The sequence below is a fragment of the Mastigoproctus giganteus genome, chromosome 11, assembly GCF_048544385.1.
Source record: "Mastigoproctus giganteus isolate SK-2022 chromosome 11, ASM4854438v1, whole genome shotgun sequence".
Classification (NCBI taxonomy): domain Eukaryota; kingdom Metazoa; phylum Arthropoda; class Arachnida; order Uropygi; family Thelyphonidae; genus Mastigoproctus; species Mastigoproctus giganteus.
In genome coordinates this window covers 38,110,405-38,125,231 of record NC_143585.1, presented here as the reverse complement: position 1 = coordinate 38,125,231, position 14,827 = coordinate 38,110,405, and the positions used below count along the sequence as shown (strand labels likewise).

At 36.6% G+C, this 14,827-nt stretch overlaps 1 protein-coding gene across 1 annotated transcript in view; it reads right to left on the bottom strand.

Annotated features, from left to right (window-relative positions):
• Positions 1-14,827, bottom strand: part of htt (huntingtin) — a 688,215-nt gene that overhangs the window by 139,008 nt on the left and 534,380 nt on the right. The window contains exons 44-46 of the mRNA XM_090385445.1: positions 13,345-13,436; positions 10,397-10,551; positions 3,612-3,683 (exon numbers count right to left, since the gene is read on the bottom strand). Of these exons, the coding sequence (XP_090241571.1) occupies positions 3,612-3,683; positions 10,397-10,551; positions 13,345-13,436 (319 nt within the window). The remainder of the gene's footprint in view (positions 1-3,611; positions 3,684-10,396; positions 10,552-13,344; positions 13,437-14,827) is intronic.

Here is a 14,827-nt window from a genome sequence, read left to right as displayed (position 1 = left end):
TTAAAAGCGATAAAAACGATAAAAATCTGGAGCTTTTGGAAGCATTGGCTTCATTCCTCAGCAGTAACAAAACTTCCTGCAGCACGTCCTTATATAACAGGCTCACGGTACTTATACACGTGGTTCAGTCGGCGCATGGTCTGAACTGGAAGCTATTGTGGATCGAGCACATGGGTTCTGGAACTGTAAATGGCCTGAGAGCCTACGAATCTGTTCATCCGACCACAATATTATGAATAGGGACAGAGGTATGCGTATGCATCCTCTGTTTGAAACTATCATCCTAAGTACGGATGAACGGGTTTGCTTGACACATTCCCGAGCTGTTTCCGCTTCCAGTTCAGACCATGCGCCGACTGAACCACGTGTATAAGTACCGTGAGCCTGTTATATAAGGACGTGCTGCAGGAAGTTTTGTTACTATACTGCTGAGGAAGGAAGCTGATGCTTCCGAAAGTTCCAGATTTTTATCGCTTTTAATCCGATTTATTTTAGTGTATTTTATCACAAGGATTTCATCATAGTTTTAATGTTTTTTTTTTTTTTTTTTTTTTTACACTGTACATAATTTAATTTAATATAATAGCAGTTTTTGTAAATATTTTAGTTACAGTAAAATACTTATATTTTCATGGTTGGTGTATGAGTCTATTTATTGCTAAAATATGAATTTGCCCAACCTCAGAGGCCTTTTTCAGGATACAGAATGCTGAGGCATTTGCAATTACTAATGATCTTGCACAGATTGTTCATTTACCTACAAGGATACCAGACAATCCTAACCATACAGCCAAACATGCTTGATCTTTTTCTCAAAAACAACCCTTCCAAGTACACAGTCGAAGTGAGTGGTCCTTTAGGCACCTCAGATCACAACTTGGTGATTATCTCTTCTCCAATGGAGCCTTTATCTCATGGCTATTCCCAACCTCTTGTTGTTTGGCATTACAAGAATGTAAAATGGGATGACCTGTGAGATTTCTTTTCCTTGGTCAGATTACTGTTTCAAAACTTCTGATGTCAATGTTTGCTCAGATCGGGTCAGTGAAATTATTTTTGTAGGAATGGAATCCTTTATTCCACACTCCACTTTAAAATCTTGTCCTTTATCTAAACCTTGGTTTTCCAATAAATGTGCTAAGGCTGTTCAAGAGAAGAATGTTGAATATCATAATTGGCTTGTTTCCAATTCTTCGGTTTCATTTTCTGCCTACATCAAAGCTTGCAATGATTGTAAAGCAGTTATTAATAAGTCCAAACTAGATTTTGAACAGGCTAAGAGTAGAAAACTTGCTTCTTGCTCTAATGGTAGCCAAGCATTCTGGTCTCTTGCCAAAGCTACTGGCCGTGACTTTTGCTCATCTCTGCTCCTACCTCTGTCAAAACAAGATGGTTCTGATGTCACTTCAGCCAAAGATAAAGCTGACCTGTTAGCATCCCATTTTTCTTCCAACTCATGTATTAATGATCTTGGTAAAACACCCCCCACCATTCCTAGACCTCTCCATTCAATGCCTCCTGTGGTCTTCCGTCAAAAGGATTTTGACAAATCTTGATGTTAAGAAAGCTCTAGGTCCTGATGGTATTTCTCCATTAGTTTTCAAACCCTGTTTTTTTTTTGTTAGTTGTTGGCGCATCGGCTTCTGTGGCCATAATGCACTTCCCAAGGTTTTTGTACAGCTCTAATTCAAGCCCCAAGGTGGGATTTGAACCCGTGACCTTTGGATTACCAGGCAGGCACTTTACCCACCTGGCTAGAATGGTCGGCCTCAAAACCTATGCTCCTGAACTTACTCCTGTTCTTTGCCACCTTTTTCACTTTCTTATTCTTAAGGTGTTTTTCCTTCTGCTTGGAAATTTGCTCATATCCAGCCAGTTCCTAAAAACGGTAACAAATCCCTCCCATCCAATTATTGTCCCATTGCAATTACTTCTACTCTTTCTAAAGTAATGGAGAAATCAATTAACCACCAACTCTAAATCTAGAAACCCTCCGTCTGATCAACGATCACCAGTATGGATTCCGTCAGTGTCAATCCACTGGTGATATTCTGGCTTATGTTACCCATTTATGGACAAATTCAATGGAAAAGTTTGGTGAAGCACAAGCAGTTGCTCTTGACATCTCAAAAGCCTTCAATCGTGTTTGGCATAAAGGTCTTCTAAACAAGCTTCCATCTTATGGTTTGCCAACTGTTTTTTGTAATTGGTTATCCAGTTTTTTTTTCTCTGATAGCTCATTAAGGGTGATGGTAGATGGCTCTCTGTTTTCTAACTTATCCACTAATGCTGGAGAAGTTAGATGACAGAGAGCCATCTACCATCTCCCAAGGTTCAGTTATTTTCCTCTTGTATATTAATGACCTTCTTCCATGAAATCCTATCCATAGTTTTGCCGATGATAGCACATTGCTTTCCACTTTCCATTTTGAGAAACCTTGCCCTGCTCTATGAGCTTCAACTTCTCGATTATCTGCTACCAATTCCTTAAATGCCGATCTCCAGGTAATTCTCCAGTGGGGCAAAGACAACTTAGTTGATTTCAATCCTTCTAAACTCAGTCTTGTCTTATATCTCGCAAAAAGGATTCTTCTGCTCCTATGTTTATCTTTTGTGACACTCCGAACAAGCAAATTACAAATATTGCTTCCTCTGCATCTAAAAAACTTGGTTTTTTCTTTCGCTCTCAGCGTTACTTTTCTTCCAAACAGTTGTTCACTCTGTACAAATGGCAAATCTGCCCTACCATGGAATATTGTTCCAACATCTGGAGTGGTGGCCTCCAAAATCTCTCTCAGGCTTCTTGATTCCATTCAGAAGAGGGCAGTTAGTTTAATTAATTACTCCTCTGTAACAGAGTCTCTCCACTCACTGTCTCATAGACATACTCTTTCTGCTGCATGCCTTTTCTACAGATTCTTCCATGGGCACTGTTTTTCTGAATTGGCTTCTATAATTCCTGCTCTCTCTCTCTCTCTCTCTCTTTCAAAACAGTCCGAACACGTGCTGCTACCAGCCAACATCCATTTACTGTCCAACTTCAAACTTACAGAACCAACTTTTCATCTTTCTCGTTTATTCATTCAACTGCCGTATTCTGGAACAACCTGCCTTCATATGTATTTCCTGAAAATTGCAGTCTACAGAATTTCAAGTCTAATGTCAACAAATATCGTCTTTCATCTTCTCAACCTCCAATCCAAGCACAGTATTAAGTACTATAGGTTTCAATACCTCTCGTGTTTGGGGTTTTCATAAAAAAAAAAAAAAAAACTAATATCAATAAATAAAATGCATAGATAAATTTTAAACATTTGATAAAGGAAAAATTTTGATCTTCTCCTTGTACTTAGTGGATGTTAAGGCTTATGAAGCCTGTACCATTAACTCGCTTCAAAGTACTGTTTGATCCATCTCTTTCTGGGACACCCTCTGTTTCTTTCCCCAATTTTGATTAAAAAATTTTTCAATCAAAATTGCCGGTGGAATTTTTATTTTAAAGTGGAACACAAAAACCAGGAGGCATATACTATTTGAAGAAAACTAATAGTTTTTGATTTTGAAACTTTTGATTAAAAATTAAAAATCAGGCAAATCATTAAAAATCATACCTCTCACACTGCAAAAGCAACTGAACTTTTCTGTGCACTGGTATTTGAACAGCTTGAAGCTTCTTTCCACATCTATTAATGCAAATATTATATGCAATTTTTAAATTATCACATAGAAATATATAAAACATACTGAGAGAAAAAAAATGTACGAACATAAACAGTTGCTCAGCAGTTTTTGTAAAATTAAGTAGGAATTAAATATTTTAATTACTTTTTATAATTCAAACATTAATATTACTATATATTTTTAAATCATATAAGCAATTAATAAATATTTTTATGTCAGAATTTCTGTCCATTAAATGATCACCAATTGTAAGTAGAAATTTAAAGAAAATTTTAAGAAGAGACGACACTTATAAGGAACAATTCTATTATTAACCCTTTCACAAGTGAGTTTCCCTTAAAGGTGAATTCTGTGAAGTGAGTTCATTCCTGAAATTTAAGATTTGTAACAGAGCATCTAAAAAAAAAAAAGGTTTTCTTTTGCCCTTGGTGTTACTTTTCTAAACAGCAGCAACAAACCAGCTGTTGCAGCTGTTTAGAAAAGTAACACCAGCTGTTCATTCTACAAATCTTCCCTACCATGGAATATTGTTACCACATCTGGGCAGTGTCCCCATAACCTCTCCAGGCTACCCTCTTCAAAAGAGGGTAGTTAAGTTAATTAATGACTCATCTTTTACAACATTTCTCCATCTCACAGACTGTTTCTATTGCATATCTTTTCTAGATATGCTTCCATAAGCACTGTTCTTCAGAATTGGCTTCTATAATTCTCTCCTAATTCTCAAATCTACCCTATAATGGAATATTGTTCCCACATCTGGGGGCGGTGTCACTATAACCTCTTTATGGGTTATAGACTCCAAAAGAGAGTAGTTAAGTTAATAATGACTCATCTCCTACAAAGTCTCTCCACTCTCTATCTCACATATATCCGTTTCTGATGCTTGCCTTTTCTATAGATACTTCCATGAGCAGTGTTCGTCTGAATTGGTTTCTGTAATTCCACCTCTCTCTTTCAAACCAATCTGAATATGTGCTGCAACCAATCAACATCTATCTTTCAACTCACAGAGAATATACAATCTATAGAAATTACCTATATTAATAGGGACAAATAATGCAAGAAAGCAAGTTTATACAGCATCAGCCAAAAAAATTTCCATTTCACTTATCCATTCCCTCTAACAGTTTGTCTAGTTCTTCTGTGAATTTATTCAAGCTATCCATTTCCACAACAATGGATGGAAGGTTGTTCCAGCAATCAATCACCCGTTGGCCGAAGGGAAACTTCTGCACATCTGTTCTGCAATCATCCTTCCTCAATTTGAATTTCTGTCCCCCTCACATAGATAGTCTGAGCAGGAGGGAGAATCCCATCAGCATTGAGTTTGCTTAAGCCATTCAATGCTTTAAACACCTCAATCAGATCACCTTGCAGGCGGCGCCTCCGTAGCCAGGTGGGATGGAGCAGCAGTGCGTAGCATGCGCTTCTTGATTAGACCGGGGTTTAAGCCCGTCACCACCAAATACGGATGATGCGGAAAGGTCAGGGAATGACCACTGCATATCCTGGAGCAATATGGCCTTAGTTGCTAATGCTCCCAAAAAAAAAACCAAATAACCTTGCAGGTGCCTAGTCTCCAGATGTTGCAATTTGCAGAAATGAAAGCACATTCCTTTCTTTGTACCCGTTCCACCACCTTTACATCCTTCCTAAAATGAGACCTCTACCTCCAGGCCCGTATGCAGTACTCATGATGTGACTAACCATTGTCTTATACAATGGGACAATCCCCTCCTTATCCCAGGTAGCAAAATTCCTGTATATCATTAACAAAACACCATGAGTTGTTCTGGCAGCCAGTCTGCACTGCTCAGAGAAAATTAATATTTGACTGCACAATTATCCCCAGGTCCTTTTCCACTACTTGAGTGTAGTACCACACAGTTTATATATTACTCTCGGATTACAGCTACCCACATGTAGTACGTTGCATTTGTCATTATTAAACTTCAGTTGCCATTTCTCGGTCCATCTGTAAAATTTTCTAGATTGTGCTGATGCAGCATACCTTCATTACTGTCTAACACCAAGCCAACTTTTTTATTATCTGCAAACTTGGACATTAAGCCTGATATACCTTCATCAATAGGATTAATAAATACATAAAACAACAATGGACCAAGAACCGAACCCTGCAGGGGACTCCACTAATAACATTAGTCCACAAAGAGCAGTGCCCATTGATACCCATTCTGTCTTCTCCCACTCAACCATCCTTTTATCCATAGAAGTAACTTTCCTTTAATGCTACACTGCTCCAATTTGTACAGCAGTCTTTTGTATGCAACAGTATCAAAAGCTTTTCTGTAGTCCATGTATATGATATCAAAATTATTTTTTGTATCCAGTTCCTTTGTCACTGCATCATAGTATCCAATCAAATTGGTCAGACAAGATCTCCCCTTAACAAATCCATGCTGTGACTGAAGTATAACTGCATTATATCTTTAACCAGTGACTCCATTATTTTATCTGGAACAGAATTTTAAGCAAACAGGTATGTAAGTACTCATGTTGACATTTAATCCCCCTTTGTGAATTGGCGATACATTTGCACATCTCCAGTCCACAGAGACTTCCTTGAATTCATATATGCTCTCATAATTAAAGCTATGGATTTGCTTACCTCCTCTGGTGTCTCCCTTAATATAGACAGAAAGAGCTCATCCACCCCAGGTGTCTTTTTTATGTTTAACTTCAACAATTTCTCTTCCATTTACCTCTCAGTTATCACAAAATCATTCTGCTCCCTATTAGAGCTTGATAAACTTGTGGCATCTGCCTCACTAAAGAATTCTTCCTGTGTGAATGTAGATGCAAAATACCTATTCAGCCTGTCAGCAATCTGAGCAGGATCATCCAGTTAAACCATCAACACCACATGATCCAATATGTTGTTGTTTGGTTTTTATGAGCATTAGCAACTAAGGCCATATTGCTCTGGGGATATGCAGTGGTCATTCCCTGACCTTTCTGCATCCTCCGTATTTGGTGGTCAAGGGCTCGAACCCCGGTCTAATCAAGAAGCGTGTGCTATGCACTGCCACTCCTGCCCACCTGGCTACGGAGGCACCAAACCAATATGATTCATCCTCTTCATTCTAGTGTTTACATATGTAAAGAAACCTTTGTTTTTCTTTGTATCATCAATAGTGAAACCACTGATATCAAGTGGGGCCATGTGATTCATCCCCTTCCTTCTAGTGTTTACATAAATAAAAAAAGTTTTTGCTGTTTTTCTGTGTCCTTTTGCCACTGACTTCTCATAATTTGCCTAAGCTTGCCTAACCTCCTTTGTGACTGCTTTATATCTACTGTAGGCTTCTGTATTACCTGATGATTTATACGCATCGCATACATTTTTCTCTTCTGCCACAAGTCTTATTAGTTCATTTGATGTCCATTTAGGTGTAAGCCATGATCAGTATTTCTTAGCTGGTATAAAAAGTCTAGTAGCATCTACAGTTACTTCCCTCAATGCCTCCCATTTAGAATTTGCTGTTGGTAATGTTATCAGTTGGTCCCACTGCACAAAATTTATAAACTAAGATCGCTGTAGTTACCTTATGAAAGCAAAAGCCCTTCCCTTTACCCTTGATAGTAGTTATGTCTTTAAGTAAATCCCAAATCAGCACACTGTAGGTGGCAGTGTTTAAAACATTCACTGTAAAAGACCCATTGGCCCCCAATGGGTCTTTTACGTAGAAACTGTTATCTCTACGTAGCTGCTGATAACCAGATAAAGTGTATTGCTTCCTCTCTCTCTCTCTCTCTCTCTCTCTCTCTCTCTGACATGAATTTATCAGAAGACTAGAAAACAGTCATCCAATAAATTCAGGAAAGTCCTGCTAATGTGTGAGTGACCAATCCACAAGTTCCAGTCAATATCTGGAAAGTTAAAATCCCCGATAAGACATTCTGATTTATTGGCCCACTCCACCTGTCTATACAGTTGTTCATTATACCTATCGCAGTCACTAGGCCTATAACACATCAAACTGACTAAGCATTGCACTGGCCACTATATCAGATGCACTTCCTTAGATTTTATATCCTTAATCCCTTCTCCCCCCCCCCCACATTCCTGTCTGTTCTTTCTGTACACATTTCATTTCTCATACTGAATTTCTGCATCCCTTAAGTCTATGTGACACCATGTCTTTGATATCCTTAAAATGTAAAGTAAATTAAATAATTACTATACAGTATAGTAAAGGTTCAAAATAATTTATAAATAAAGTAATCCATACACATCATTGTACATGATCTTTGAATATATAAGAAACTGAAATATGAAGATAAAGTTATATAACTTTATTTATTTCATAAATTAGTGATTTACAGAAAGACTTCTCTTGTAAGGAAAACAAGATCTAATGCCTAGAAAAGGTCTGCAGGTTTTTTTTTTTTTTTTTTTTTTAAAGGCCATAGTTCTGACAATAGATGGATGAAAATTCTACTTTCAGCAACTTGCTCGCCACTGGAGATACTGCCTTACAACAGCTTGTCTTCTTCTAAATCTGAAAAATTGGTATTGTAATGATAACTTGTTGTACAGGATGTCTCAAAATAAAAATACTTGCCATTGGCATAAAATCCTGTTGGTTCTTGTGTTAATATACAATATCCAAGGAAAAATTAAACAAAATCTTTGTATTTATATTTTTTTAGCAAAAATAAATTGTTTTATTAATGAGACAGGCTTACAGAACTTGATCAATTTTGTTTGTTTGTTTGTTTGTTTGTTTGTTTCTTTCTTTACTGCATCTCTTAACAGGGAATAAACCAATGGGTCTCTTGGTAATGATGTGTAGTGTCTTGTAAAACACTACACACCATTACACTGTATAAACTTGTTTCCTTGCATCATTTCCCACAACTACTGGACAATGGATAACCCATATTATCCATTGAGCAGTGGTGGTGTATATTAGTATTAGTAATGGCATTAATAAGCCTGCATAGAACACTGACTTTGTTACTCATATCTAAGAGTGTTATTGGTTATATTGGGATTATCAATAAAAAAAAGCTCATGGTAAAGTATGTTTTATATGTTCTTTTTAAAGAATTTAAAAAACAAATCTATTCCATGCAAATTAAAAGAAAGCATGATTATAAATTAGTAATGTTCTACATCTTCCCTGTGATTAAGTAAAATTAACTGATATTTCTGTTATTGTTTTAGGGGATTTTCTTGGAACATTAACTATTTTGATCACGTTGTGCTGGTTCTTGTGTAAAATCTGTTAAATGCTGTACTGTTCATCAAATGCCACTGCTATCACATGGCTCCTATATCATCTAATGAGCATAAGAGATAAATCATATAATCAACTCAGAAAAATTCGTGGTGTGGGGGGCTCTCGCTCGCTCGCTCGCGCTCTCTCTCTCTCTCTCTCTCTCTCTCTCTCTCTCTCTCTCTCTCTCTCTCTCTCTCTCTCTCTCTCTCTCTCTCTCCACCTGAGATCAGCTAACTACAGTCTTGAAAATGAAAATTCTTCTAGTCTCCAATGGGAATATGAATCCAAATGAGTGGGACATGGTGAATCCACTATACTGCTACTATCCTTTTATGATCTAAAAATATTCAGCTAAAATGGAAATATATGAATTAATTCCACAAAAAAGATTTTAAATACTTAATTAAATTTAATGAGGATTCATTAAAGCTCCTTCAATATGGTTAAATTGCTATCTCTATTATTCATCTGTATACTTTATTTGTACATTAAATGCCTATTATTATTTTATGCACTAATTCAAAGATATTTCCTTAATTTTCTCTACTTATAACAAATTAGGAACTCCCTTTAACAAATACAAAGAAACCCATGTATACATAATAATATAGTTTATCTAGTCAATTGCCAGTCAGATTGCAATTCATGTTACATCGGGAGCACTATCAACAAATTTGGATCATCCACTACCTCAAATACACACACATACTACTACATTAATAGTTTCCGAACACATCAAGCTCTCTCAACACGTGCATACTCGCAACCATAACAACTCAATTGATGCTGCAATTACCATTATTAAATTAAATTAAAGCTACAAGCTCCTTCAATATGAAACTCTCATAATAGAATGGTGCTGGCTTAACACCCAACGTTGACATCCTCAACACCAAACTTCCGGCTTCCCTTTCCCCAATTTGGAATCTTGCGAGCATTAAAATACCATGTGTTCAGCAAAACATTTTGGGTACTTAAAGGTCATGCCGATTCTCTATCCTTCATTTCCTTAGTGCCAACTGAAGATGTTTTTAACGAAAGTCCATCATTCATGACTATTGGCTTTATTCTCATTTAAACATAACTTTACAGTTTTAAACTGACAAACAGAGGATGATGCGGTGCACCTCTTCCTCCTCTGAGCTTAATTTTAATTTTCAATCTGAGACCTTCTCATAACCCCTTTTTTATATAATTCATGCAACTAAATAGATCATGAGGTGAGTGCCAGTTTTATTTAAGCTTTGACTAAAGTGCATATTTTCCATCTTAACTTTTGGCATTTTAAGCTCTTGCTATTGTACAAGTTAGTGCATTTGCATCATTTCTGTACATAGCCAACAACATAAGTAGTTATAAATTGGCATAATTAAGTAGCTCTTGCTATTTTTAATTATAGTCAGATATAATTTCATGAAGAATATAATTAAAATAACAATTATAAATCTCATTAGTAATTATTTTACCTTGTATGTAAGAAAGCTAAAGGTTTATCTCTGGGCTGCTGTAGAAAAGTACTGTTTTGAGGGTTACCAGGCTGAGGAAGTAGTAATGTTTGTAATAAAAGGGCTGTAATACTCTTTACAGCCAGACAGCTGGTTCTAATGCGTTCTTGATCCTCCTAGAGAAATTTCACAATAATTTATTACCAATATATATTAAAGTTGAATATTTTGCAAATTTACAGAAAAGTAATTTTAGTTTGACAATACATGCAAAAACTATCTTGCAAATTAAAAATTTTATGTGCAAAACAGGTCCAAATTAGCATTAGCAGAGGCATATGACACAAGAAAGCAAGCTTATACAGCATGAGCAAAAAAAAAAAAAAAAATAATAAAATAAAAAAATAATCCCAATAAATATAAAGAGAAAAAACCAATACATTTTATATAAGGTGATCTGAATGAAACAATTTAAAAAAAAAAATTATAAAAAAAACCCCAAGATATTTTATACAGTAGTTGAAATTAAGAAACAACAGTTTTTAATGTTTGCTGCTTCCAACAAATAATTCTACAAAACTTCTTTTCTAGGGTTATGCTTGTTGCCAAGACTTTTTTGGCCCATCTTGGTACAAATTTTCCTGACATTCATATTTTGATTAAAAGCAGTTTTCTCAATGTTAACAGTTTCTCAATGTTATTAATCAGTTAATCAATGTTAATTTCTCACCACAGACCATACTGTATGTCATCTATGACATATTTTCCTTCCTTCTGGAAATATCTTAAACCATACAACTTGTGCTCTACATATTTTCCATTTCCATCAACTTGCTGTACTACCTTGCAAATGTTCACAACAGTTTTTTTCAAATCTTATTAAAATTTGACGTTGATTCTCTGCACTAACAATTTATCACTTTTTTTTTTTTTTTAAACAAGAAGTCAAAGATACAAAACACCAATTCAGTACCCCATCTGCTGCTACTACAAAACAAACTGAATGCAAACAACTTACGTTACATAATACTTGTGACTCAAGCAATCATATAATTTAAACAAGCATCATCTCACATGTTGCTAACTGTCAAAAATTAGTCTCGCTACTTTTATTGTTAGACTTCATACATTTATGCTAGTTTCCAATTATATTGAGTTGGCTTTGTATTAGCAACAGCTTCTTATGCAGGACTGATCTGCAACATTGGCGAAGGCTCAAAGTCAGGAATAGCTGATAAAAAATTGTACTTCACACATGTATCAATCAGTTTTTGAGTTTCTGTGAGGAATAATGAGCTGACATCAGGATCATTCTGACTTCAAATGTGAAATGACTGTGAGGGTCAGATGTGCAGGTGCCAGTATCTTGACAACTAACATGGTTAAGTGCTTCCATTTTGTGGTGTCATGAGTCTATTGTGACTGGCTCAACAGTGGTCAAACAATGGACCAAAGGTCGCACATGGGAGAGCCATGTGTGGTTGATGCCCATAGTAAAACAGCAACAATGCAGCACAGTGGCCCAGCTAACCACCCAGAACAATGTAGGAACAGCAAGAACAATATCCACATGGACTATGTGGCAGATGTATACTTAGTATTAGCAGAGGCATTTGATGCAAGAAAGCAAGCTTATGCAGCATCAGCCAAAAAAAAAAAAAAAAAACCCACTTCCACTTCACCCCTCTGTTCGTTCAAAATACCTGTCCAGCTGAGCCTTAAACTTATTTAGGCTATCAACCTCCACCACAAGGGATGGAAGTCTGTTCCACCAACCAACCACCCGCTGGCTAAAGGCAAATTTCCGCACGTCTATCCTACATCTGTCTTTTCTCAATTTGAATTTATGCCCTCTCAGGTGATTTTTCTGAGCTAGAGGAAGAATCCCATCAGCATTGAGCATGCTTAAACCATTCAAGGCTTTATACACCTCTATCAGATCACCTCGCTGGTGCCTAGTCTCCAGACACTGTAATTTGCAAAACTTAAGCCTTTCTTCGTAAGAGCACCCCTTTGTTCCATTCACTAATCTTGTTGCCCTTCTCTGTACTCGTTCCAGCAGCTCTACATCCTTCTTGAAATGAGGCCTCCAGACTATACAGGCTATGGCAATCGATGGCTATCACTGGCACCCACGCTCACTGTGAGATACAAGAAATTATGAAACATCACCATCAACACTGGACCACCAACATGAATTTCTGATGAATTTCATTCCCAATGCTATCATGTTGATGGGTGTATCTGCATTTGGAGAAAGCAATGAGGCCATGGTGCCTGGATGCACTGTTGGTGTTCAGTGGACTGGATATGGTGGTGTTAGGGTTTAGGGACTGTTTTTGTGGCAGTCCCTAAATCACCACTAATCAACAGTTTAATAGAAAAGTCTACCTTTCTATTGTCACTGACCAAATATGCCCATTCATAATGACTGTGTATCCAGACAACCCTGGCATCTATCATCAAGACAGTGCACCATGCCACAATGCCCAGCAGGTTGCTAACTGGTTTCAGGAATGTGACAATGAATTCTGTCCTCCCATGGGTGCCCAACTCACCAAAGTAAGTTGGGCACCCATGGAAGGACAGAACATCATTTTAAAGCTTATTGGCTTCTCATCGGTGAGTGGTCAGGTGCCCTGTTCTTCGAATAGTGACAACCCAGTTAGTAAGTATAACTCCACAATATGAGAATGCCTGATAGTGTGTGTGGTTTAATCTAAAATAAATTTCCTGGCTAAATGCCCAAGAGTATGAAAAACTTAAATTATGCCTCACTTGTGAAGGTAATCACAATATGAGATATAATTAAAATGATGCATTAAAACTGCCTTGGTAGTAGAAATGATGTGTGTGCATTAGCCATGCATAATTAAACTCTTTCATCTTTTGGTATTATTTATTCAACAAAAGCATTATGCCTGACATAGCATGAAACAAATAATAATAAATTCAATATAAACTATTACCTCTTTTCCTTCAATATCACCAACAGGTGTAGCACTAAGGACTCCCAACAATGCCATCCAGGTTTCTTCGAATTGCTGTCTGGAGATCCAACCTTTTCATTGGTAAATTTATTATATATATATAATATTTTAAAAAAAAATAACATTTTAATTTTAATTACAGAAATTTAATTTTAAATCAGGGATCCTATATTTTGTAATAATAACAACAAAAGTTTTACTACCTTATATTATACAATTTGTGGAAATTGAAAGAGGCAACTTAAGGATAACCTGGATGTGCCTCTAACCAAAATTAAATTTGAAAACTTATGTGGAGATTCAGAAAACCATGCTTTTCCTTCTTTGGTATGCATCTGGTCAGTATGCCAGCTTTGGGTTCATATAAATGTGCCTGTTGCATCTGGTTAATATGCCAGCTTTGGGTTCATATACACATGTCTGTTGGTCTTTAAGGTTCATGAATATGGTGGTGACTAGTGTTGACCTGGACATATGCGAGAGTTCCTTGTTCTATGTTGCTAGTTCAAATGGTCTGAGAAATTAGGATGGTCTGGAGATTTTTTTAAGGAATGGATGTTCTTCATTCAAAGTTTGTTATACTCAAAAATAATGTAGTAGTAGTGGCATGTGATGCAAGAAAGCAGGTGTATGAGCTTATGCAGCATCAGCCAAAAAAAAAAAAAAAAAAAAAAACACACCATTCCTGCCAAATGCCAGTCCAGTTCCTCCTTAAATTTATTTAACCTATCAACTTCCACAACAACAGATGGAAGTTTGTTCCAGCAATTAACCACCTGCTGGCTAAAGGCAAATTTCCGCACATCTATTCTACATCTGTCTTTTCTTAATTTGAATTTATGCCCCCTTAGGTTCGTAATCTGAATAAGTGGAAGGATCCCATCAGAATTCAGCGTGCTCAACCCATTCAAGGCCTTATACACCTCAATCAGATCACTGCGCAGATGCCTAGTCTCCAGCCACTGCAATTTGCAGAACTACACGCTCAAGAAAATCTACATCCTTCCTAAAATGAGGCCTCCAGACCTGTATGCAGTACTCAAGGCGTGGCCTGACTGGGATCTGAAAAAGTTGCCCCCCACATTTCGCCCCCAGTAGATAATGAATAGGCTATAGAATATAGCATATTCATTATCTACTGGGTAGATAATAATGGATAAATACTACTGGGTAAATAATACACCTAATTTTTTATTAATTCTAATTTATTTTTTTTTAATAGAATGAATGAATCAATCAAAGGTAAAGGTAATCAAATCAAAGGTAATCAATCATAGAATAAATGCACATTATTATTGTTTAAAACTCAAAGTTGTATGCAATGCCTCTAAGGTAATCAATCACGTTACGATTTTGAAAATCTTGGACTATTTTTTTGATTCTAGCAGAAATTGCAGCATACTTCTTGTTCCATCAGAAAACCACTCCTGGCTACACGCCAATGACTGAAGATTGTTACTAG